Source organism: Lagenorhynchus albirostris, chromosome 3 (assembly GCF_949774975.1).
Source record: "Lagenorhynchus albirostris chromosome 3, mLagAlb1.1, whole genome shotgun sequence".
Taxonomy (NCBI): Eukaryota; Metazoa; Chordata; class Mammalia; order Artiodactyla; family Delphinidae; genus Lagenorhynchus; species Lagenorhynchus albirostris.
The window spans coordinates 169,987,090-170,010,189 of NC_083097.1; the positions used below are offsets into that span (position 1 = coordinate 169,987,090).

At 57.3% G+C, this 23,100-nt stretch overlaps 1 protein-coding gene across 5 annotated transcripts; it reads right to left on the reverse strand.

Annotated features, from left to right (window-relative positions):
- Nucleotides 1-40: 40 nt before the first annotated feature.
- Nucleotides 41-20,546, reverse strand: LMNB2 (lamin B2). 5 transcript variants are annotated; one of them, XM_060145750.1, is made up of 12 exons: nucleotides 20,259-20,546; nucleotides 11,781-11,917; nucleotides 7,319-7,475; nucleotides 7,111-7,236; nucleotides 5,374-5,544; nucleotides 5,138-5,263; nucleotides 4,788-5,008; nucleotides 4,419-4,692; nucleotides 4,233-4,340; nucleotides 3,598-3,717; nucleotides 3,303-3,416; nucleotides 41-2,691 (listed from the first exon to the last, which is right to left on the reverse strand). In XM_060145750.1, the coding sequence occupies exons 1-12, from the start codon at nucleotides 20,544-20,546 to the stop codon at nucleotides 2,650-2,652; spliced, it is 1,884 nt and encodes a 627-aa protein (XP_060001733.1). In that variant the 3' UTR covers nucleotides 41-2,649. The 5 variants fall into 5 exon arrangements, with proteins under 5 accessions (XP_060001733.1, XP_060001732.1, XP_060001734.1 ...); XM_060145749.1 differs by having other exon boundaries at nucleotides 4,233-4,692; XM_060145751.1 differs by having other exon boundaries at nucleotides 4,233-4,692; nucleotides 5,374-5,541; nucleotides 20,259-20,466.
- Between the last annotated feature and the right edge of the window lie 2,554 nt (nucleotides 20,547-23,100).

Consider the following 23,100-nt stretch of genomic DNA (forward strand, 5'->3'; position numbering starts at 1 on the left):
CTCCTGCTTCAGCAGCCTGGCGTGGGAGTAGACTCAGAGGGAGAATTTAAAACCAAAATGTTTATTGGAGTGTTGTATAAAAAAGTTTCCAGTCATAAAACGTGTATTACAAATCGGAGAAAACAAAAGACCACACGTTTGGCATGCATCGTAAAAACCACCAACAGATCTCTGAAACGTGTCCAAACAGCCGAGTTCTTGAAACCGAGCCCACTAGCGTGTAGTGCTGATGATCCCTTTCGGGCTCAGAATTAAGACCTTTCCAGTAGCTTTAATGTCCTTGAGGAATGTCAGTCCCAGCTCGGATATGCTGATATAAATAGAACTGCTGGGTAGACGGTGTGGGTAAAAACGAGCCCAAGTCTGAGCTTGGCTGCTGTGGCAACAGCTGAGCGCCCAGACCGCGGGCGGGGAGCGGGGGGGAGGCACTGGTGTCTCCCAGGGGTTGATTCCTGCCGGCCACATCCCCGGAGGCCGTCCCTCCCCAGGGCTGGGAAGAGTGGGTTTTCTCCGGAAGGGTGCTCCTCATCACACGACAGGGGCTTAGAAAAAGGAATCGCTTCTGCATCATTTTAAGTGGCTTAATGTTAAGTATGTTTAAGGACAAATGCAAATTCGATTTCCCAGGCCCTGGCTGACATTGTAACATTGGACTCTGCTCCGTGTTTTCAAATACTTGATTACCAATGACGGTCACCAGCCTCCAGCCACAAGTGGCCACCAGTCCAGTGCACCCTCCCCCCACCAGCCAAGGGCATCCCAGCGCCTGTCTGGGCCACTTCCAGGCTCCACCCAAGATCTCAAGCAGGCAAGAAAATTCATCTGCTGGGAACAACCCCTACCAGTGAGCCTGGGGGCTCTGCAGGCACTAGGGCAGCCCTTGGGCTGTTTTTCAGGACCTCTGGGCCTGCAGGGAGGGTGGGGCCCTCTCCCTCCCTTCCTTCCTGTCCTCGAGCCCAGCCTGCAAAACTGCTTCAGCAATTCAGACCCCAAATTCCAGGACAGACCTCTGATCCCCAGAGACTCTCAAAATACCTTGAAGGATGTAGCCAGTGCAGTTCCCACTTGCTTGAGTGCCACCCAACCCCACCCTCCCAGCATCTCATCAGGCTCCCCAGACCCTCACGCTCCCTCAGCTCCTGCTACTTCTGGGAGAAGGAAGACAGCCCGCGGTCCAGGGACTCAGGTGGCCACGGAAAGGTGCTCGGACTTAAAGCCAGAGTCTGCAAGGGATTCTAGACTCAGAAGCAGCTTAGTTTTGTGGGCCACTGGCACCTTCCCGGCCTGGGGCTCAGGCCTCAGGCCCTTGTCGCCATGATCGATTCCCAGGGAAAGGAGGCAGGCGGGCTGCTCCCGGCCTGGGGTGGGGGCAGGCCACCTCCATGGCTCAGTATTGCGTCTTTTAAGACTTGAGCTGCGCTTACTGAAAGAAGTTTGCCGTCTGGGGCCTCAGAGCCCACAGAGACAGGCGCCCCAATGCCACCCCCTCGGGGGACTGTCCTGGTGACCCTGGCATACATGAGCCCCTGAGGTGGGATCCAGGCAATGTGTGTACTGACCGATGTAAAAAAATAAATATCCGTTAAAAAAATAACTTCTGTGTATCTACGTGGCAGAGGCGTCGAAGGTAAGCTGATGCAGGGAGGGGGCGGCCAGGCGGCCAGAAGCTGGACCGTGACATGGAGCCATCCCGTAGGGGTCAACTGGCCCGGGCAGGTCTGTCTCAGGAACACCATTTCAGCAAGAAGTTACAGAGGAAGCCGCGATATTAGTACATGCCCAAGAATACACGTGAGTCAGCGTGCCCTGTGCACAAGGCACAGAGTCGGAGAACGGGGAGTCCAGCGTCTCGCCCTGAAGTCACCCTCCTCCGACGGGAGGGTGGGAAGCGGTGGTTACAGGTGGACATCGTGCTGGAGCCCAAGGCATTTGTTTCCGAATTCGTCACACCTGTCCCCTCAAGGCTTACCTGAGGACAAGTCTTATAACGGATCCCCATAAGGTGAGGAACTCAGCTGCAGAGAGCCCCAGAAGCGTGAGGCTCCAGCGGCCAGAGAGGGAGCCAGGAGGCCGACCCCACGCACCCCATTCCTGAGAGCAGAGCAGAAACTGTGACAAACCCCAAGCCCAGGCCTGACGGCAAAAGCCTGCGATTCCCTTGTTCTGGCGCTCGGCTGGCTGAGCCACCAAACTTCCACAGGGTGCCCCTTCCCCCCACCAGGTCAGAACCTGGATTCTGAATCTGGTTTTTTTAAAAGCTTAATAAAACAAACAACTATTGGATTCCTACGTGCAGTTCTGCTCTGTCCACCTCAGGCCTCCTCTCCCGCCCTGACCCCAGGCTGCAGCTGAGACCGAAGCGGTGGACGGGCCCCCTGGACTCCCAGCCCAAAGCCCGCTAGCCACTCGGCTCCTGGGCCCCAAACTCAACTGAAAGGTGAGAACGGGGCACTTAACACTCTGGACAGTGGTGATGAAGGGCCCAGGGAAACCCAGCGACAGGAAAGTTCAGCAGAGACCCACCCCCACGCTCTGGCAGTTCGCTTAAAAACTCTCTAGAAATGTACCAAGGACTAAAGAAGCCAACGATATAAAAATAGTTTTCAGTGGCCCTGGATAAAGAAAGACGTGTGACGAGGCATGTTCGGTTCACATGACGCGGCAGCCTCGAGAGGTGGTCCTCGGATCCCCCTGCAAGGAAGGACGGCACCAGTGAGGAGGCCAGGAAGGTGGCTGGTGGCCCCAGCCCCCTCCAGGAGGGGCTGGACAGGGGCAGGGCCTGAGCCACCATGAGAAAGCTCAGCTCCCAGCAAGATGACCCCAGCCTCAATGGTCCCTGTTCCAGAACCTTCCATGTCTCCCTCACCTCTGTTCTGAGCTACGGAACACGGTACAATTGTTTCAGACCCCGGAGCGTCTTGCACTTATATCTCATTCAGTGTGGTTCCTTGGCTCCCCACCTTCCCCCCAAAGCCATTATTAAGCCACCAGCACCCCACTCTGGAGGAAACGTGGTAACAGGGGGTTCGCTGAGAACCCTCGGGGCTCCACCAGAGTCACTTTGAGATGCAACAGGCTTTGAACACCCCACTCCCAGGGTGCCCGGGCCAGTACCCTAAGGTCCACACAACAAGCAAGCCCGGGAGGCGAGGGCAGCTGGCTCCATGGCCTGCCTCTGGCTGTGAGCTCTGCGGCCTGGCCGAGCCAGGGCGAGACCTGGGAGGTGCCCAGAGCAGCCGCGTAAACAGGACCCACAGGTGTGTGCATGTGCGAGTGTGCGCGTGCCGCCTGGGAGCCTCTACCTGCTGATGGAAAAGATCCTCCTCTCCAAACTCGGCCGCCTCGTCCTCACCCTCCTCCCCGTCCTCGGCCTCCCGCGCCACCGAGGACTGCTTCACGGTTCTCATGGCCACTTCCTGTGCAAGACGACACAGCAGCTGCAAACGGCCACCCCAGGTGCTGGGGGCCCAGCCCACAGGCGAGGTGGTCAGGATGCTCGGCTGCCCAGGACCCGGCCCAAGCTGCGCTCACGTGCCCTGCTGGCCAAGTCCCCACCCCAGGAGGGACGCCAGGACCGAGGCAGAGGGAGGTGCTCACCTCCCCGTCAGCATTGACCAGGATGGTCCGGAAGCTCTCGCCCGTGCCCCAGCTGTTCTGGCTCTTCCACACGAGCGTTGACGGGGGGCTGTGAGCCACCCCTGCACCGGCTGCCCATACCTGGGGACACAGGAGGGCCTCCCGGTTAATGTCAGCTCCGGTCCCAGTGGCATGTACCACCAGCCGGCCCTCTATCACAGGCTCCCTCGATGCCCTGGGTGTTTAATCCTCCTGGCCCTACTGGGTCCTGGCTAGAGATGACAGTCACCAGGGTATGGTAGAAGAGACTGAGGTTCACAGTGACCAGGGCAAACGGGCCAGGCTGGAATCGGAAGCCCTAGAGTCCATGCCTATTGGCTGTCATGTGTCTCACCAGTGCCTGGACAGACAGCCCAGACAGCCTGGACTCAGCCCCACCTCCACCATGGACCCCCAGCACATCACTTAGGCCCTCCCAAGGGCTCCAGGGAAGCCCGGATGAGGAAACACCGGCACACAGGTGATCGGTGACAGCAGGCAGCTGTTCTCAGCGCCGGGGCTCCATCCCTGTAATGCTCTCCCCCTGCACCCCCGTCCCCCCACCCCATCCCAGTTGCACCTCACATCCTGCCCGCTCCCCCTCCGCAGCCACCTACCGTGACCGTCTGGCCGGCCCGCAGCACATACTTCGGCGTGAACTTGTAGGCGATCTCCTCCCCTTCTAGGATCTGCCTCTTGATCCTCCAGTTGCCCAGAGACTGATCCTGGCAAAGGGGACGGGCGTTGGCCCACGTCTCCGAGAAGACCCAGCGGGCTCCCCACGGGTTGGGTGGGGGCCTCACCTTGTCCGAGCTGTTCTTCAGCTGCACGAACTTGCCCTCTAGGTCGATCTCCTCGATGCTGATGCTGCCCGAGGCCGAGGCCTGCTGGGCCAGGCGGAAGCTGCTGCTGCTGGAGCCGGTGCCGCTGGAGCCCGTGCCCAGCGGCTCCTCCACCTCCAGCCGCTTCCGCTTGCTGCGGCCCAGGCGCCCGGACACGGACACGCTGCTGCCGCTGCTGCTCGATGTGGCCCGCGAGATGGTGATGCGCGATGACGGGCTGGGGGACAGCTTCAGCCTGGGGGGCGGGGTCGCGGGGTGCCTGGTGACTCAACCCGCCCGGCCCGGGACAACACGCTCGCCTCACCCCCACCCCCGCCGCGCCGCGCCCACCTCTCCTCCTCGCCCTCCAGGAGCTTGCGGTAGGCGCTGATCTCCATGTCCAGGGCCAGCTTGACGTCCAGCAGCTCCTGGTACTCGTTCAGCTGCTGCTGCATCACGTCCCGCATCTCCGTCATCTCCCGCTCCTTGGCGTCCAGCATCTTCCGGAACTTGTCCCGCTCCCCGGCCACGGTCTCCTCCAGCTCCCGGATCCGGTCCTCGGCCGCATTCGCCTGGGGCGGGGTCCACGCGCGTCACAGGGGGAAGCCCGGCCACCTCCGGGCCTCTTCCCCGCACCGACGACAGCGGTAGGGACGACGGGACGGGGCCTGAGGAGGGGTCAGGGGGCTCTGGCCAGTCACCTGCTTCTGGAGGCCGGAGAGCTGGTAGCTGAGGGACTCAACCCGCATGCGGGCCTCCTTAAGCTCCTCCCGAGCGGCGCTGGCGGCCTTGTCGTTCTGGTCGGAGCTCAGCTTGGCGTTGTCCAGCTGCGGGGACACGAGAGTGCGTGAGAGCCCGGGAAAGCCCGCGCGGGGCTGGGTGGGGCTGGGCGGGGCTGGGCGCGGCACCGGCGGGGCAGGGCGGGGCACACGCGCACCTTGGCCTGGTAGGTCTGCTCCAGCTCCAGGCGGTACAGCCGCACTTGCTCATCGTGCTGCGCCCGCAGCTCCTCCAGTGCCTGGGCCATCTTGAAGTCATACTCCTGCTGCCGGCTGCTGTCCACCTCCACCAGGCGCCGCTCGTGTCGCCGTCGCGTCTCCCGCACCTCCTGGGGACACAGCCGCGCGCTCACTGCCCCGGCCTGCTCACCAGCGTCCTGGACCCACCAGGGGCTGGACCGAGGACACGGTTCACAACCACTGAAGAGCGGCTGCCCAGCGTCTCCCAGCTGACGGCCAATCAACACACGTGCCCCTCCACACATGGGAGCAACACTCAGTAATGAAAAGGGGTGAAGCCCTGACACTCGCTACAACGTGGATGGACCCTGAGAACACGAGAGAAGTGAGAGAAGCCAGACACAGGACACGCAGCGTGTGATTCCACTGACGGAAACGTCCAGAACAGGCAGATCCACTGACACAGAGAGTGGGTTCGTGGTTGTCAAGGACTGGGGAGGGGGATGCAGTGACTGCTGATGGGGACGGGGCTTCTATTGGGGTGATGGAATGTTCTGGAATTAGAGAGAGGTGATGGTTACACAATACTGTGAATGTGCTAAATTTCATTAAATTAATTGTATACTTTAAAATAGTTTTGTTATATTAAAAAAAACTGGAACGCTAATGGTAACGGGTACAGTTTCTTTTGGGGGGTGACAGAATGTTCTGGAATTAAGCAGTGATGGCTGCACAGTTCTGTGAATGGACTAAAAATCCAGTCTAAATTGTAAACTTTGAAAGATTTCTGGTATGGGAATGTTTCAATAAAGCTGTTATTAAAAAAAAGAATTCCTGATGGAGCCCATCCCGGGTGTCTGAGGTCCGAGACAGGACAGCAGTGGGTCGAGACAGTGACCAGCTGACAGATGCCCCAGCCACATGTGCCAGGAGTTGACCAGACAGCGGTGGAGTCAAGGGCAGAGGGGGCAGCCCCAGAGCTCAGGGCCTCAGACGAGGCTCACTCCACAGACCTCAGTCACTCATCTCTGGCACCGGTTTGTGGAACAATAGGAATTGTTTCTAAAGAAAGCCAAGCATTTACAAAGGAGTGTGGTGGAACCTCAGCAGAATGCCCACCCCGCCCCCAGGCCCGCCTCAGGGACGCTCCCACCCCGCCCCCCCCCCACGTGGCCTCCTCACGGGATCCCTGACAGATGTGAGCTTCTTCTTGGCGCCCCTGGCCGCTCTGGCTAGAGCGGGGCCTGGCTGGAGCTGGAAGCCGCTCTGTGGCTGCATGGGCACCCTTCCCGCCAGCACTCTTCCAGAGCAGTGAGCGTGGGAAGTGGCCCGGCCCCCAGGGTTCTGTTCTGCACCACACAGCACAATGGGCTGTGATGAGGTGGGAGGGCCCGGGGAGCCCCGAGGCCCAGCGATGAGGAGGCGGGGGAGGGTCTGCAGGGGGCTGAATTGCGGCCCTCCCAAAAGGTGTGCCCATGTCCTGGTCCCCAGAACCTGTGAGTGTGACCTTCCTGGACAAAGGGTATTGCAGATGTGATTAAGGGTCTCAAGACCATCCTGGATTATCCGGGTGGCCCTAAATCTGAGGACGAGTGTCCTCGGAAGACACAGATGAGCAGGGGAGAGAGAGAGTGCCGGCCACGTGACGACAGAGGTGGGCATCAGGGTGACGTGGGAAGGAGGGAGCACCCTGGTTCCGCCGGCCGGGGCCCCACCTCCTCAAAGACGTCCTTGCGGAAGGCCAGCTCCTCCTGCAGGCTCTGGCAGCGGTTCTCCAGGTCCACGCGCATCAGCGTCTCCTTCTCCAGCTGCTTTTTGGCCACTGCGTGCCCATCCTCCGCCTGAAGACGTGGGACAAGCAGCTGGTGACGCTGTCTGCCTCAGCAGGCGGTCCTTGGGGGCCTGCAGCCCACCCACAGCTACCTTGGCCAGCTGGGCCCTCAGCTCCACCACGTCGTTCTCCAGGGCGCGCTTGTCGCTGAGAGCAGCGGCCAGCTCTGCCTCACTCTGGTGGAACACGGACTCCAGGTCCTTGACGCGGCCCTGGGCCACCGTCAGCTCGCCCTCCCTCTTCTTTGCGCTGAAAGTCAGGGGCAGAAGTTAGCAGGCAGCCCCGATGCCCAAGGCCAATTTCACGTCTGCCTCTGGGCCCCGGGTCCCGACCTAGCATCCCTCTCAGTAGCACGGCCTCACCTTTTGGCACCAAAGGTGCCCCATCTTCAAACCCACTCTGTATCAGGGGAACCCCGCCAGCCGCTCAAAATAACCCTCAAGACGTGGGTTTTCATGTCCTTTTCCAAGACTTTTGGGCACAGGAAGGGTCATTTAGAGGAGAACTCTGATTTTTTTTTTTAATGTATTATTTATTTACTTCTTTTTTTTTTTTTGGCCACGCCGTGCGACTTGCAGGATCTTAGTTCCCTGACCAGGGATCGAACCCGCACCCTTGACAGTGAAAGTGCCAAGTCCTAACCACTGGACGACCAGGGAATTCCCTGTGTATAATTTATCAAAGTAACAAATTAAAACCTCGGCCTGGGGCTTCCCTGGTGGCGCAGTGGTTGAGAGTCCACCTGCCGATGCAGGGGACACAGGTTCGTGCCCCGGTCCGGGAAGATCCCACATGCCGCAGAGTGGCTGGGCCCGTGAGCCACGGCCGCTGAGCCTGCGCGTCCGGAGCCTGTGCTCCGCAACGGGAGAGGCCACAACAGTGAGAGGCCCGTGTACCGCAAAAAAAAAAAAAAAAAAAAAAAACCTCGGTCTTTGAAAAGTCGATCTCATTTGTAAACTTAAGCTATTTTAGGCGGGCTTGCCCAGCTTCTAACAGACAATTATCTCCAACATGAAATATTTAAGATGTCAAATAGACTTTTCTAACACACAACTCTTAAAAAAGGGGGAACATTTCTGAACGCTGCTCTAAATCTCCTTGGGGTTGACAGCTTGCCCACTTCCCCACCAAGGAACTGAAACTGCCCGGCAGCAGGGGGGACAGCCAGGGTCTCTCCCAGTGGGCACTGCAAGAGGTGGAGCAGCAGCTCTGGCAGCCCACCCCCTTCCCTGGTCCTGACAACCACAGACGTCCCCAGGACCATGCCCCATGTCCCCTGGGGGCCGGACCACCCTGGGTGACAACCACTGGCACCACCACACCGGTTCGAGGGGACGGGGCATAAAGTCCGGTGACTTCGGCCTCCAGGCTGGCCCCGTCCTCACAGGAGCTCTGTGCAGGTGTTGCACGATGGCCTCTATGAGGGTCTGGGGGCTTGCAGCCCACACTCCTGAGCTTAAGCCGCACAGTCCCGGTTCTTCCACTCACGGCGTGGGGCTGCAAACCCCGCATCCCTGGAGGGTTTGGGGAAACTAGAACCATCTGACACACCATTCCTGAGGACCAGCTTCATGAAAAGACCGTCCTCACACTAGAGATACATCTGCCAACACCCCTGTCTTCGTGGAGAACTTTCTCATAGGTGCAGACAGCAGTGCAACGTGCTGCCCTCAGCCGAGACCGGCGCGGTCCGAGGCTGGATGAAGCAGGAGGGGACGGGTGTGTGCGGGGCAGGAGCTGCTGGGCGTGGCCCTTGAGCCGGAGCCGCGAAGCCAGGGGCTGGGCCTCGTCTTTGGCAGGATCGGGGCGTCGGGCAGAGCAGAGTGCAGAGGAGTGAGGTGAGGCGCGCAGGCAGGTCAAGGTCAGCCACAAGGCGAGGGCGACAGCAGCAGAGGGATCAGGAAACGTGACAGATTTCTAGACGTCTTCACCCCATGCTAGGGCTCTGCAGAACGACACGGAATGGTCCAGAAAGCAGGGGTGCCAGCAGCCCTCACTGGCTTACGTGCCTGCTTCTTAACAGCTTCCAGGCGCGAAAGCAGATTCCTCCCCTGGAGCCCTAATTCCGGGAGGATTAGGCGGGAGCACCCAGCCTGTCAGTCCTCCACTTGACCACCTGCGTTTCCATCATCACAGGGTTTTCGCAATATATTTGGTAGGAAAAGAAAAGCACTGCTGTAACCTGTCAGGAGGTTCACCTTGCTCGCTGTCACGTGCCACCCACACCTGTCTGTGAGGGCTGCGAGCCGAAGAGCAGGAAGCGAGGCTGTTGGGCAAAGCACCTGTGGATGTGAGTGCCCACAGCCCGGGAAGCTTTCCTCCCAGAGCAAGGGCCAAAGCAAAAGCCACCAGCCCGGGTGCCCGACGGCGGACACAGCTGCTACCCTAAGCTGTCGCAGGAGCCTGGAACACGGCCGAGGGGCTGGGACGGCATCACGACACAGGTGCCATCGATGACCAGGCTCGAGGTCAGGAAAGCCTTGTGTTGTCTGACGGCGTCCACCTTGAGTTTAAATTTAAAAAGGTGGAAAAGAAATGCACCAGGTTGGCCTCGGAGATTCTGTCTGGGCAGAGGCTCATGGAGACTTTCATTTTTCTCTTGAAATTAAATGCATTATCTGCTTTCTCGCCAGGGAGTATCTATGACTCTGATAAGCAGAAAGAAACGTGACCTCTCGGCCCAGACAAGGAGCAACACGCAGGTTAAAGGTGTCTGGGAGGTTCAGGGCCTGAGAGGGGCCGGGGGAATTCCAGAATTCTCCTAATCTTCTCCAAGAAACTCAAGTCCCTTTTTAATTAAAAAATGTAGGAATTCCCTAGTGGTCCAGTGGTTAGGACTCCGCGCTTTCACTGCCGAGGGCGTGGGTTCAATCCTCGGTCGGGGAACCAAGATCCCACAAGCCGGGAGGTGTAGCCAAAAGGGGAAAAAAAAAAAGTAATAAATTGATGGGCTATCCAGTTTACCTGGCTGTTTTAAAAGTATACAGATTGCCTTTGCTGCTCATCAAAGACCAAGTGACTATACTGTGTGGGTCTGTCTCTGGGCTCTCTGTTCTCTTCCACGGAGGAACCAGAAACACATCACCAAGTGACAGAAGACAGTCTGAGAAGGCGACACACAGTGATTCTAACTCCAGGACATTCTGGAAAAGGCAGAGCTATGTGGGGACAGTAAAAGGATCCTTGGGAAAAAAAAAAAGGATCCTTGGTTTCCAGGGGTTGGGAGAAAGCATGAGTCAGAGGAGCACAGGGGATCTTCAGGGCAGTGAAACTACTCTGTGTGATACTGTGATGGTGGACGCGTGTCAGTGTACATTTGCCCAAACCCAGAGACTGCAGGACACCAACGGAGAACCCCTATGTCAACTACAGACTTCAGCTAAGAAGAATGTATTAATATTGGCTCTTCGGGCTTCCCTGGTGGCGCAGTGGTTGAGAGTCCACCTGCCAATGCAGGGGACACGGGTTCGTGCCCCGGTCCGGGAAGATCCGACATGTCGTGGAGTGGCTGGGCCTGTGAACCACGGCCGCTGAGCCTGCACGTCCAGAGCCTGTGCTCCGCAACGGGAGAGGCCACAACAGTGAGAGGCCCACGTACAGCAAAAAAAAAAAAAAAAAAATATTGGTTCTTCAATCGTGACAAGGCAGCACACCCATTACTGCAAGGTGGTCATCATCGGGGACCCTGGAGAGGGATTTAGGGAAACCTGTACTTTCCACTCATTTTCCTGTAAACCTAAAACTGTTCAAAAACAAAAACAAAAAAAATCTCTATTAATGATAATTTAGAAGTCTACTAATTAGAAAAAAATGAAAAAGAACCCTGCAAACGTGAAGGTGGCAGTCAGCTGCTGCTGGGACTATGAATGGGGACTGGAGCCCAGGTCCAGGCCTCAGTCCTGGTCCCTGCCACGCCAAGGGACCATGGATGACTCCTCCCCACACCTCATCCTCGGCTTCCCCTCTAACCGGAGTTGATGCCAGCCAGGACCTGCTGGGGTCGCCGTCAGCAGGGAGGAGATCTGGTGTCCCTCACGGAGTCCTTTATCTAAACACTCCAGGAGTTTACATCACTTTATTCCTTCTGCTACCATCACCACCAGCACCGCCTTGTCCTCCAAATTTCCTGAGCCTTCTCGGGAACAGGTGGGAGACGGTGCTCAAGAACGGGAAGAGAAGGTCACCCGCCACCCCCAGCTTCCCCGGCTGGGCTCTGTGACCTGGGGCACCCCTCCTCTGGGGAAGGGGAAAGGCACAGGGCTACCAGCTACCAGGGATTCAGTCCCAGGAGAGCTGCTGGGTTTTAACTCTTCCTGGGGCCAAATTATATTGGGGGATAAAGGCTCTAGACGGGGCGGCCAGAGGGCCAGGCCACAGAGGCCGCACCCACCCACCCAGCGGCCCCCAGAACCCACACGGCCCGCTCCCAGGAGGGCTGCCCGAGCCGGGGGCCCCGCTCAGACGGGAGCCGCCACCTCGCACAGGGCGACAACCCCTGCCCCGGGCCCCTGTGCGCCCCAGAATCAGGTGACATCGTGCCGGCTGCAGCCCCACCTCTTGTTGGCTTCCTCCAGGTCGGCCCTCAGCTTCCCAGTTTCGATCTGCAGCCGGGCTCGGTCCCGGGCCGTCTCGTCCAGCACCCGGCGGGCATCAGCCAGCTCCGCCTCATACAGTGTCTTGATGCCGCTCACCTGGGGGGACAGCCAGGCCGAGGTGAAGCCCACCCTTCCCCACCAACACGGCTCCCGCTCACCCCGACACTGCCCCACCTGCCCCGGGCCACACCAGCCTGTCCAGGTCACTGGTCCCCATCACTGCCCGCCGCTAGGTCGCACCTGCCAGCTGGGCACACACCTCAGGTCTCCCATCAGCCTCCCTGCCCCGCGCCAAGGGGCACAGGGCCGTGAGCGTGTTTACAAATATCTGGAACCAACAGGACAGTGAGACACCACCTCCCCCCCACGAGGATGGCTACCGTGGAAACGACAGTCGATAACAAGTGCTGGTGAGGTTAGGGAGGAATCGGCACCTCCACGCACGGCCAGGGGATTAAAACAGTACAGCCACCACGGCAGACAGTCTGGCATTTCCTCAGATGGACAAACAGAGCAACCACCAACCCAGCAATTCCACCCCCAGGAATCTACCCGGGAGAAATAACACACATCTTACACAAGACCCATGTGCATGCGTTCACAGCCCCATCACTCCTCATGGCCCCAACGTGGGAACAACCCAAATGCCCATCAGCAGATGACAGATAAACAGAATGTGGTCCCTCCACACATGGGAGCACCACTCAGTTGTGAGAAAGGGTGACGCCCTGACACTCACTCCAACGTGGACAGACCCTGAGAACACGATGCTCAGTGAGAGAAGCCAGACACAGGAGGACACACGGTGTGTGATTCCATCGATGGGAAACGTCCAGAACAGGCAAATCCCCAGGGACAGACAGTGGGTTCATGTCAAGCGACTGGATGAGGGTGAGGGGGTGACCACTAATGGGGCCGGGGCTGCTTCTTTTTTTTTTTTTAGTGCAATTCTGTTCTGTTATTTTTTTTTGAAATATAGTTGATGTACGCTATTATATAAATTTCAGGTATACGACGCAGTGATTCGCAATTTTTAAGGGTTATACTCTATTCATAGTTACTAAAAAATATTGACTATACTCCCTGTGCTGTACAATATATCCTTGTAGCTTATTTACTTCATACATAACGGTCTGTTCCTCTTAATCCCCTACCCTATCTTGCCCCTCCCCAAGAAGGGGTTTCCTTTGGGGAGATGGCCGCACAGCTCTAAATATATTAACCACTCCTGAACTTAGAGCAGAGTTTAACTGGGTGAACTGCATGAGACGGGAATTATACCTCAATAAAGTGGTTAAAACACTTTTGGGGGCTGACACAGAAGGCAGAGGGTGACAAGGCAGCTGGCTTTGAAAGTGGCACCATTTCCCACAAAACTACAACAGAGCAGTGAGTGTCTGTGCCAGGGGTCAGAGGTCAACTTAAGGCCTAGGAGGGTCACTCCCCTCCCTTGCACAGGAAAGGCCCCTGAGCTGACGAGGCTCAGGGGAGCTGCCAAGGACCTGCCACTTGGTTGGGTGACCACCATCCCCGTTTGCCTGGGACCGAGGGGATTCCAGGATGTGGGATTTTTGAGGGTTCAAACCGGAATGTCCCAGGCAGATCAGAACAAATCCAGAAGAGGTGGGATTTAATAGCCAGTCTGATCTCAGACTCCCACCCTCTCCGGCTGGGGCCTGGCTCTCCCACCTCAATCCAGCACTCCTGGTCATTTCATCCCACAGATAGGGGGGGTATGGGCTCTTAGCCCCATTTCACAAATGGGGAAACTGAGGCACAGGACAGCACACTGCCCTCTCCTGACCTGACAAGGTACGAGGCAGAGCAGTCCGCTGGGGGCAATTCCGAGAGGGGGACACGCAGGGGATGTGTCTCTGCCCTCTCTCCCCGCCCATCCAGTCACCTTCCAGAACTTTCCTAACCCCAGTGGAGGGCCTGGCACCTAGACAGGGATCTCAGACAAGATCTCCGGCCCCACAGGCTGGGTTCCTACTGGGGACCTGTCTCTCCAGCCTCCCCTCATGGCACGAGGGGCGCAGATGGATCAACACGACAGAACATCAAGGTGAGATCAGAACAGAAACTGTTGGGGCTCAGGGAGCAGGAAACCGAGCACGAGATCCTCCTGCCTGTACGCCTGATGCTTATCCACAGTGGACGTCAGCATTAATTTCGACTTTTGAAATATCCCATTAAGATACCACTCATGGGGACTTCCCTGGTGGTCCAGCGGTTAGGACTCTGTGCTTCTACCGCAGTGGGTGTGGGTTCAATCCCTGGTTGGGGAAGTTCCATGTACCACGCGGGGCGGCCAAAAAAAAAAAAAAAAAAAAGGTACCACTCACACCCCTAATCCGGCCTGCCCATGAGAAAACACCAGATGAACCCCAATGGGGACACTCCTGTCCCCACCTCACAGCTGCCAGGGCCCCAGGAACCAGGAAAGGTGGGGAACCAGCACATCCCACAGGGGCCCAGGAGATGGGAGACCTGGATGTCACAGGGGCCCTGAGGGGTCCTGGGGCAGAGAGGATAGTGGGTCAGCTCAGGAGATCTGAGCAAAGCTAAAGTGATGCAGCACTGTCGGAGAGCAAGCTGTGAGACACACTGACGTGAGATGCTGATGGGGACCCAGTACCGCCCTCAACTTTAGTCTATACACCTAACACTGACCCAAGAAGTAAGCTCGAGGGGCTTCCCTGGTGGCGCAGTGGTCAGGAATCTGCCTGCCAATGCAGGGGACAGGGGTTCAAGCCCTGGTCCGGGAAGATCCCACATGCCGCAGAGCGACGAAGCCCGTGCGTCACAACTACTGAGCCTGCGCGTCTGGAGCCTGTGCTCCGCAACGGGAGAGGCCGCAACAGTGAGAGGCCCGCGTACTGCGATGAGGAGTGGCCCCCGCTCGCCGCAACTAGAGAAAGTCCTCGCACAGAAACGAAGACCCAACACAGCCAAAAATAATTAATTAATTAATTTTTTTAAAAAAAGAAGTAAGCTCGAGCAATTCAAAATACATCGTGCGTTCATCTCTGTGAGCGAGAACGTGGGCGTCCCACTAGACTCCGTGCCCAAGGCGAGGGCCTCACTTGTCCTAGGCCATCTTGGGTGACTCTCGGGGGTCTTGTTAAAGAGCAGGCAGACCTCAGGGACACAGAGGGTCCCGTTCCAGACCCCTGCAATAAAACGAGTATCACAATAAAGCGAGTCATACGAATTGTTTGGTTTCCCAGTACATATAAAAGTTATACACAAAAGGACTTCCCTGGTGGCACAGTGGTTAAGACTGTGCTCCCAATGCAGGGGGCCCAGGTTTGATCCCTGGTCAGGGAACCAGATCCCACATGTATGTTGCAACTAAGAGTTCATATGCCACAACTAAGGAGCCCGCCTGCCGCAACTAAGGAATCGACATGCCACAACTAAGGAGCAGGCAAGCTGCAACTAAGGAGCCTGCCTGCTGCAACTAAGACCCGGCACAACCAAATAAATAAATTAAATAAATAAATAAATATTTTTTTTAAAAAAAGTTATGCCCAGGGAATTCCCTGGCGGTTCAGTGGTTAGGACTCTGCACTTTCACTGCCAAGGACGTGGGTTTGATCCCTGGGAATGCATCTTTATCCCACAAGCCGCATGGCTCAGCTAAAAAAAAAAATTTATGCTCACACTATCCTGCAGTCTATTGACTGTGCAATAGCCTTGTGGCAAAAAAAACAATACACAGCCCTTATTTAAAAATACCCTATTAGGACTTCCCTAGTGGCGCAGTGGATAAGAATCCACCTGCCAATGCAGGGACATGGGTTTGATCCCTGGGCCGGGAAGATCCCACATGCCGTGGAGCAACTAAGCCTGTGAGCCACAACTACTGAAGCCCGCGCACCTAGAGCCCGTGCTCCGCAACAAGAGAAGCCACCGCAGCGAGAAGCCCACACACTGCAGCGAAGAGTAGCCCCTGCTCGCTGAAACTAGAGAAAGCCTGTGCGCAGCAACGAGGACCCAACACAGCCCAAAAAATATATAAATAAAAATTTTTTTTTAATTTTTTAAATTTAAAAAAATAAAAATACTTTATTGCTAAAAAATGCTGTCACCTGAGCCTCAGCAAGTTGTAATCTTTTTGCAGTAGTAACATCAAAGGTCACTGATCACAGATCACCATAACAAATAACACAAATGAAGAAACTGGAAATATCTGGAGAAAGATCAAAACGTGACACAGAGACCTGAAGGGAACAGACTTGCCCAAGGCAGTGTTGCCACAGACCTTCAATTTGTAAAAATGCAGTGTCTGTACAGCGCAATGACCCGAGATGTGTCTGTGCTCGGTTCTCACAGCGTTTTGGGCATGCGCGCGCATGTGCACACCCATCTGTGTGTCTTAGTAAGGCAATCCTCTACAGCCAGGACTGCAAACTCAGGCCCAGGCGCCAAAATTCCAGCCCACCAGCTGTTTTTGTCCAGCCTGTGGGACTAAAATGGTTTTTATGTTTTCAAATTGGCTGGGTGAAAAAAAAGAAAAAGGTATCTCGTGACACAGGCACCCATACGAAGTGCACATTTCAGTGTGTATACATAAAGCTTTATTGTCAGGCAATCTGCGCATTCCTCCATGTACTGCCCGGGGCAGCTTCCCCACCACAAAGGCCGAGCGAGCTGAGTGCTCAAGCCTGAAACCATCAGCCCACAAAGCTGAGAACAACTCCAGCCCTTTCCAGAAAACATCTGCCGAACCCAATCGACAGCACTGGGACGACGGAGAAAATTCTATCTAGAGGAGGACGCGCAGATGGCCAATGTCACAAAGGCTCTTTCAACCAGTGAACAGGGGTTCTCCGGGCAGGCCTGTGCCTCCCTGCACTGTGACACTTGGGACAGTCCTGTGGGAGCCCCGGGCACAGCTTGGGCCTTTAGTTCTGTCTTTTCCAGCCGGTGCGGAACGATCGCCGAGCTTGAGGAATCCCAGCAAGTGTGCTGCCGTGGAGCAGCAGGGCTCGCGTCACCCGACGTGGTCTTTTCCTGGGGCCCCAGACTTACCCTGTGAGGACCCGCCTGCGTCCCGGGGATTGAGAACCACAGCCAAACACCGGCCCTCCCCAAACTCCCAGAGCCCAGCTCAGCTCTTGCTCCCGGGGTCCACCTGGGGAGCACCCTCCGACCCCCGCAGCAATGGGACACCTGGGCAGCAAGGGGGAAGAAAGCGAAGCCCAGAGGAACTCAACATCCGATGCGGAGGCTCCCCGGAGAACCCCCCTCCCTCCCTGGCCCACTCCTGCCCCCTCAGCACCCATGATCCTTCTCAAACAGAAATCTGGCCAGCCCCCAGTCTCCCAGAAACCCTCCAGTGACATCTGCACGTGGCATTCGCCCCATTACCGCTCACCCGGCCAGAAGATGCATCATCTGACTTCCGATGGGAAAGGCTAGAGTCTACAAGTGGCCAGCCCAGGCTTGTGGATGGGAATCTGACTTTTTACCTTATGCCCCTGGACCCTTCGGATTGATTACAAGCACACAGTGTGCTCACAACATTTTAAACTGCATCATCACAGGATTCCTTAAGTGGCTTCTCAGCCTTGACACTAATGGCATTTGGGGCCAGATCATCCTCTGTGGGGGACCCTCCTGGGCTCTGCGGGGTGTGGAGCAGCATCCCTGCCCCCCCCCCAAGTGTGACAACCACAGATGTCCCCAGCCATCACCCAGTGTCCCCTGGGGGCAGATTCCTTCCAGGTGAGGAGCTGCGGAACAGCTAAAGTGCCCTCTGGGAGGCCTGACACACCACGCCCCCCACGCCCTCCGTGCCTCATCCCGCCCGCTCCAGCCTGAGCCCTGGCGGCTCCCTGAACCTGCCTGGCCCGCCCATCAAGCCCCGCCCCTCCGTAACCCTGGCCACTTGCAGGTCACTCGCGCCGCCCACATGACCACACCACCTCTTGCTCCAGCAGGTTACCGGCTCTCTCCACTGTCCAGCTGAGAGGGGCATTTGTCATCTCACCCCCAAGCTCTAGGACAGCAAGCTAGTGGGAACTCCCCACTCCCGCTGCAAACACGCCTGTCACCTGGGTGGCCCCAGATCCTGAGCACAGCCCTGGGGGATGCTCACCGTGGGGCTGGGCTCCCCTGCATCCCAACCAGCCTCGGCAGCTGCCCAGACACATCCAGTTCCCCAGGCCCTGCCCCTGCATGCACTCTCGAGCACAACATCCATCCAGCGGGGTCCAGCACCCCACGTCCATCAGGCCCACTAGGCTGCCACCCCCAAAGGTCAGCACGGTGGTTCAGCCCGCAGGTGGGACAAGAGGCTGGGGGGAATGATCCCGGGCACTGACCAGCCTGGCAGGGGGGACCTGGGCCTGCATCCCGAGGACGTGCACGCACTGCTGAAGCAGGTGGCCGCGCTCTGAGTCGGACCACTCCAGCCCCATTGCACAGACAACAAAACCAAGGCTCTGGGAGGCTGAGTGACCTGCCCAAGGTCACAAATTAAAAGCAGGTTTGGATCCCGAGCCTTAATCCAATCCAACCTGATACAGCCCCACCAGCCACCAAGCTTCTACCCCCCTGGATGCCCAAGCCACACCTTCTGGGACCATCCCTACCCTAGGGACCATCACAGGGACAACAGAACCCACGGGATCCTTCACTTCATCGCTTTTATTCTACAAAACAAATGTGAACTCATTGTGGCCCCACAAACAAGCCCCCAAAGTAGGTATTTATTATTATTTCCAATTTACAGAAGAGGCACTGAGCCCAGAGAAGTTAAGTGATTTGCCCAAGATCACAGAGGGTACGTGGCTCCCAGAAATGACCCCCCCACCTCCCCAGCCCCCTGAGGCTCTCCTCCCAGAAGTCAGTCACTGGGCCCATTCTCCGGAGTGGGAGGCCAAGGCTCAGAGCGCTAAGTGCCAACTTCAGACCATGACTCTTGCACGGGGCCCACAGGGGAACCACATGGCGGGCATCCCTCCCCCTTATTCTGAGGACCTGCCCTGGGGTTGGGGGGGGCGCCAGTGGGAGAAAAGGAGGGCACTAGGTTGGCAGCCAGTCCGGACACACCCCACCCAGGACCCCCAGACACCAGCCCTCACATCCCCTTAGGGGACAGGGCTTGTCCAGCCCCTTCTCCCTCAGTCTGCACCAAAACTTCCCGCTGGTTCCCCAAGAACTCATGCCTCCCCCTCCCCTCACATCCCCCAGGACGGGGCAGGGGCTACCAGACTACTAGGCTCCTGCTAACCAGCCAAGGGGTCCCAGGGCCCAACTAAGGGCCTCCCAAATTTCCCATGGGACCTGGGAGACATCAGATTCCCCCCCTCTGACCCCCGCCCACCCCAGGCCCCGGTAAAAGACCGAACCTCCTGCCTAACCCCACCCCAATCACCGAACTCCCCAGGATTCATTACAGGACCCCTGCAAAGTTCCAAGGAGAACTGAGACCACTGACTCACCCCAGAGACCCCCCTGAGACCCCCCACCCCTCCTCAGGACCCCCTCAGAGGGTCTGAGCCTCCCAGTCTCCCCAAAGACCCGAGAACCTCCCCCGTTTTCTCCTAGGACACCCGAACACCCAGACACATCCCTCAAGACTCCCCACAACTCCCTTAGGGGTGGGGTCCACCCTGGCTCACACCCCATCACTCAGGGGCCCCCTAGAACTCCCCGAATCCCTTGCTGGGCAGAGCCTGCCCCATCTCCCCCTGCCCAGGCAGGCCCCCCCCTTCACTTCCCCAGGCACAACACCCCCAAGGTCCCCTGGGGATCCCTCAGAGGAGGGGACCTGCCCAGTCTGCACCCCTCACTCAGGCCAACCCCCCTCAGGGGACTGGTCAGCCCCAGACTCATGGGATCCGTGAAACACCCAGGAGACCCCCGGTGGGTGGGGACCTGCTCCAGGGTGCACCCTCACTCGGGGCCCCCCAGATACCCTGGGGACCCACCAGAGGACGGGACTCGCCCTAGTCTGCACGTTTCTCAGGGGATCACTCGGGGGGCGGGGCCGGCGCCAGTCTCCACCTCTCGTACGGGGGGGGGGTAGAAACCCCCGGGGAATCCCTCGTGAGCGTCCGTTCTGGCCTCTACCCCTCACTCAGGCCCCCCGAACCTCCCCGGGGACTCTCAGAGACAGAAGCCCGCCCCGGCGTGCACCCCTCACTCGAGGGACCCCGAGATCTCCCCACACCCCTCGATGGGCGGGGCAGGAAACAGTCTCCACCTCTCGCACTGGAGGGGTCCCCGAAACCCGCCGGGGACACTCACAGGCCGGGGCCCAACCAAGCGTGCGACCCTCGCCGGGGCCCCCGAAGCCCCCTGGGGACGCCTCGGTGGGCAGGGCCCGCCCCAGTCTCCCCCTCTCGCAGGGGCGTCCCCGAAGCCCCCCGGGGACCTTGAGAGCCCGGCCCGCCCCAGCGAGAGCCCCCGGCGCAGCGCCCACCTCGCGCGTGGTCACCTCCTCCCGCTCGGAAATCTTGAGCTGGAGCCGGTCGTTCTCCAGCTCGAGCGCGCGGACGCGGTCGATGTAGTGCGCCAAGCGGTCATTGAGCTCGCGCAGCTCCTCCTTCTCCTGCAGCCGCGACAGGCGCGTGGGCGACAGCGGCGTGGCGGGCCCGCCCGCGCGGCCGGGCGGCGGTGTGGCCATGGCGGCTGCGGCGGCGGAGGCGGCGGCGGCGGCGGCTCGGGGTCCGCGCGGCTCGGAACGGCGGCCGCGGCTCGGCGGGCTCATTCAATCCGACCCGCCGACCAAGATGGCGCCCGCAGCCCGCCGCCGCCGCCGCCGCGGGGCAGCCTGGAACTTGTAGTCCGGCTGGCGCCGCGCGCGGCATGGCGGGAGCTGTAGTCTCCCGCTCAGTTTCCCGCGCTGTCCTGGAGCCAAACCGCCGGGCTCCAAATCCCAGCTGGGCCAATGCGTGAAACCGGGTTTCTTTCCGGGATTGTTTCCCCTCTTGTATAACCTACCTACCTACCTCTTTGGAGATTCATTAAAATTAAAGGTGGGGTGGTGAAGGAACCTCAGAAATATATTCGGTGATCTCACCGATATGTGTAATTAAAAAAAAAAAATCAAAAATACCCCAGGCTCATGTAGATACTGTCAAGTTGTCCTCTGAAGAGGTTTACCAGTTTACACTTTTGCAACAATGTATGAGATTATCTGTTTTCCTGAATTGCTGTCAACCCTGAATCATCTTTTATTTTATTTATTTTTTTAATTTATTATTTATTTTATTTTATTTATTTTTCGCTGTGTTGGGTCTTCGTTGCTGCGCGGGCTTTCTCTAGTTGCGGCGAGCGCGGGCTACTCTTTGTTGCGGTGCGCAGGCTTCTCATTGCGGTGGCTTCTCTTGTTCTGGAGTACGGGCTCTAGGTGCGCAGGCTTCAGTAGTCGTGGCTTGCGGGCTCTAGAGCACAGGCTCAGTAGTTGTGGCGCACGGGCTTAGTTGCTCCGCGGCATGTAGGATCCTCCCGGACCAGGGCTTGAACCCGTGTCCCCTGCATTGGCAGGCGGATTCTTAACCACTGCGCCAAGAGGGAAGCCCTGAATCATCTTTTAAATTATTTTATTTATTTGAATTTCTTTTTATGTCCATAAGCAAAGTTTTGCCATTTTCTTTTGTGTATGTGTGTTTTTGTTTTTGTTTTTGTTTTGAGGTATAGTTGATTTACAATGTTGTGTTAGTTTCATGTGTACAGCCCAAGCTCATATGAACAGAGAACAGATTGGTGTCTGTGGGTGTGGGGTATGAAGTGGGTGAAGGGGGTCAAAGAGTACACATTTCCAGTTATAAAATAAATATCCTGGGGATGTAATGGGCAGCATGGTGACTGTAGTTAATAATACTATATTGCATATTTGAAAGTTGCTAAAAGAGTAGATCTTAAAAATTCTCATCATATGAGAAAAAACCCTGTAACTATTTGTGGTGACGGATGTCACCTAGACTTATGGTGGTGATCGTTTCCCAGGATATACAAATATCGAATCATTAGTTTGTACACCTGAAAATAATATAATGTTATGTCAATTATACCTCCATTTTTTTTTGGGGGGAGGGGTACGCAGGCCTCTCACTGTTGCGGCCTCTCCCGTTGCAGAGCACAGGCTCCGGACGCACAGGCTCAGCAGCCATGGTTCACGGGCCCAACCGCTCTGCGGCATGTGGGATCTTCCCGGACCGGGACACGAACCCGCGTCCCCTGCAACGGCAGGCGGACTCTCAACCACTGCGCCACCAGGGAAGCCCTATACCTCCATTTTTTAAAAAAAATGTTCAGTGAAAGGAGGCAGACACAGGCCTCTCTTGCCTTCGAGATGGCCCACACTCCGTCTGTGGAGTGTGTTTCTCTCTAAATAAATCCACTTCTTACCTATCGTTTTGTCCCTCACTGAATTCTTTCTGTGACAAGACATCAAGAACCTGAGCTTCATTAAGTCCTGAGACCAGCACAAAACCCCCCACCAGATGGAAGATGTTCCAGAGAGAAGGTCACAGTTTGGTAACCTTGAGAAGCTCATCAAGGGACCACCTGAGCCCAGATTAAAGGAGCACAGGCCCTTCACACACCCTAATCCTTATCAGCAGCACCCCCCCTTGAACTATTGCTATAAAAACTCCTCACCAAATTCCCCCAGGTTGGGACACACAGTTTTTGGCGGGTGCGAGCCCACTGTGTCCCCCTTTGCCTAGCAAAGCAATAAAGCTATTCTTTTCTACTTCACCCGAAAAAAAAAAAAAAGCCAGACACAAAAGGTCACACAGCGTATGCGTCCACTCATATAAAATGCCTAGAAGAGGCAAAATGATACAGCAGGGTCTGTCCAACTCGGCTCTGTGGACATTTGGGCCCCATCACTCTCTGTGGGAGGACCATCCTGTTCATTGTAGGATGTCAGGTGGCATCACTGGGCTCCCCCCACCCCGGCCACCTGATGCCAGCAGCACCACCACACCCTCCGATCCAGACAACCAAAAATGTCCCCAGATGTTGCCACATGTCACCGAGGGGACAAAATCACCCTCAGTGGAGAACCACTTCCTTCCTCTAACCCTGGAACTTGCACCGCTGTTCTTTCTGCCCTGAGAACGGCCACCCCCCCTTACATCTCACCTCGGGGGACTTGGTGCAAACAGCCTTCCTCGGGGACCCCAGCAAATCACACACTGAGAACTTGGATTCCTTTACCAGCCCTCTGGGGTGTGGGGTGGGACGGCCTCCCCGCTGCGCGCGGGCTTTCTCTAGTTGCGGCAAGCGGGGGCTACCCTTCGTTGCGGTGCGCG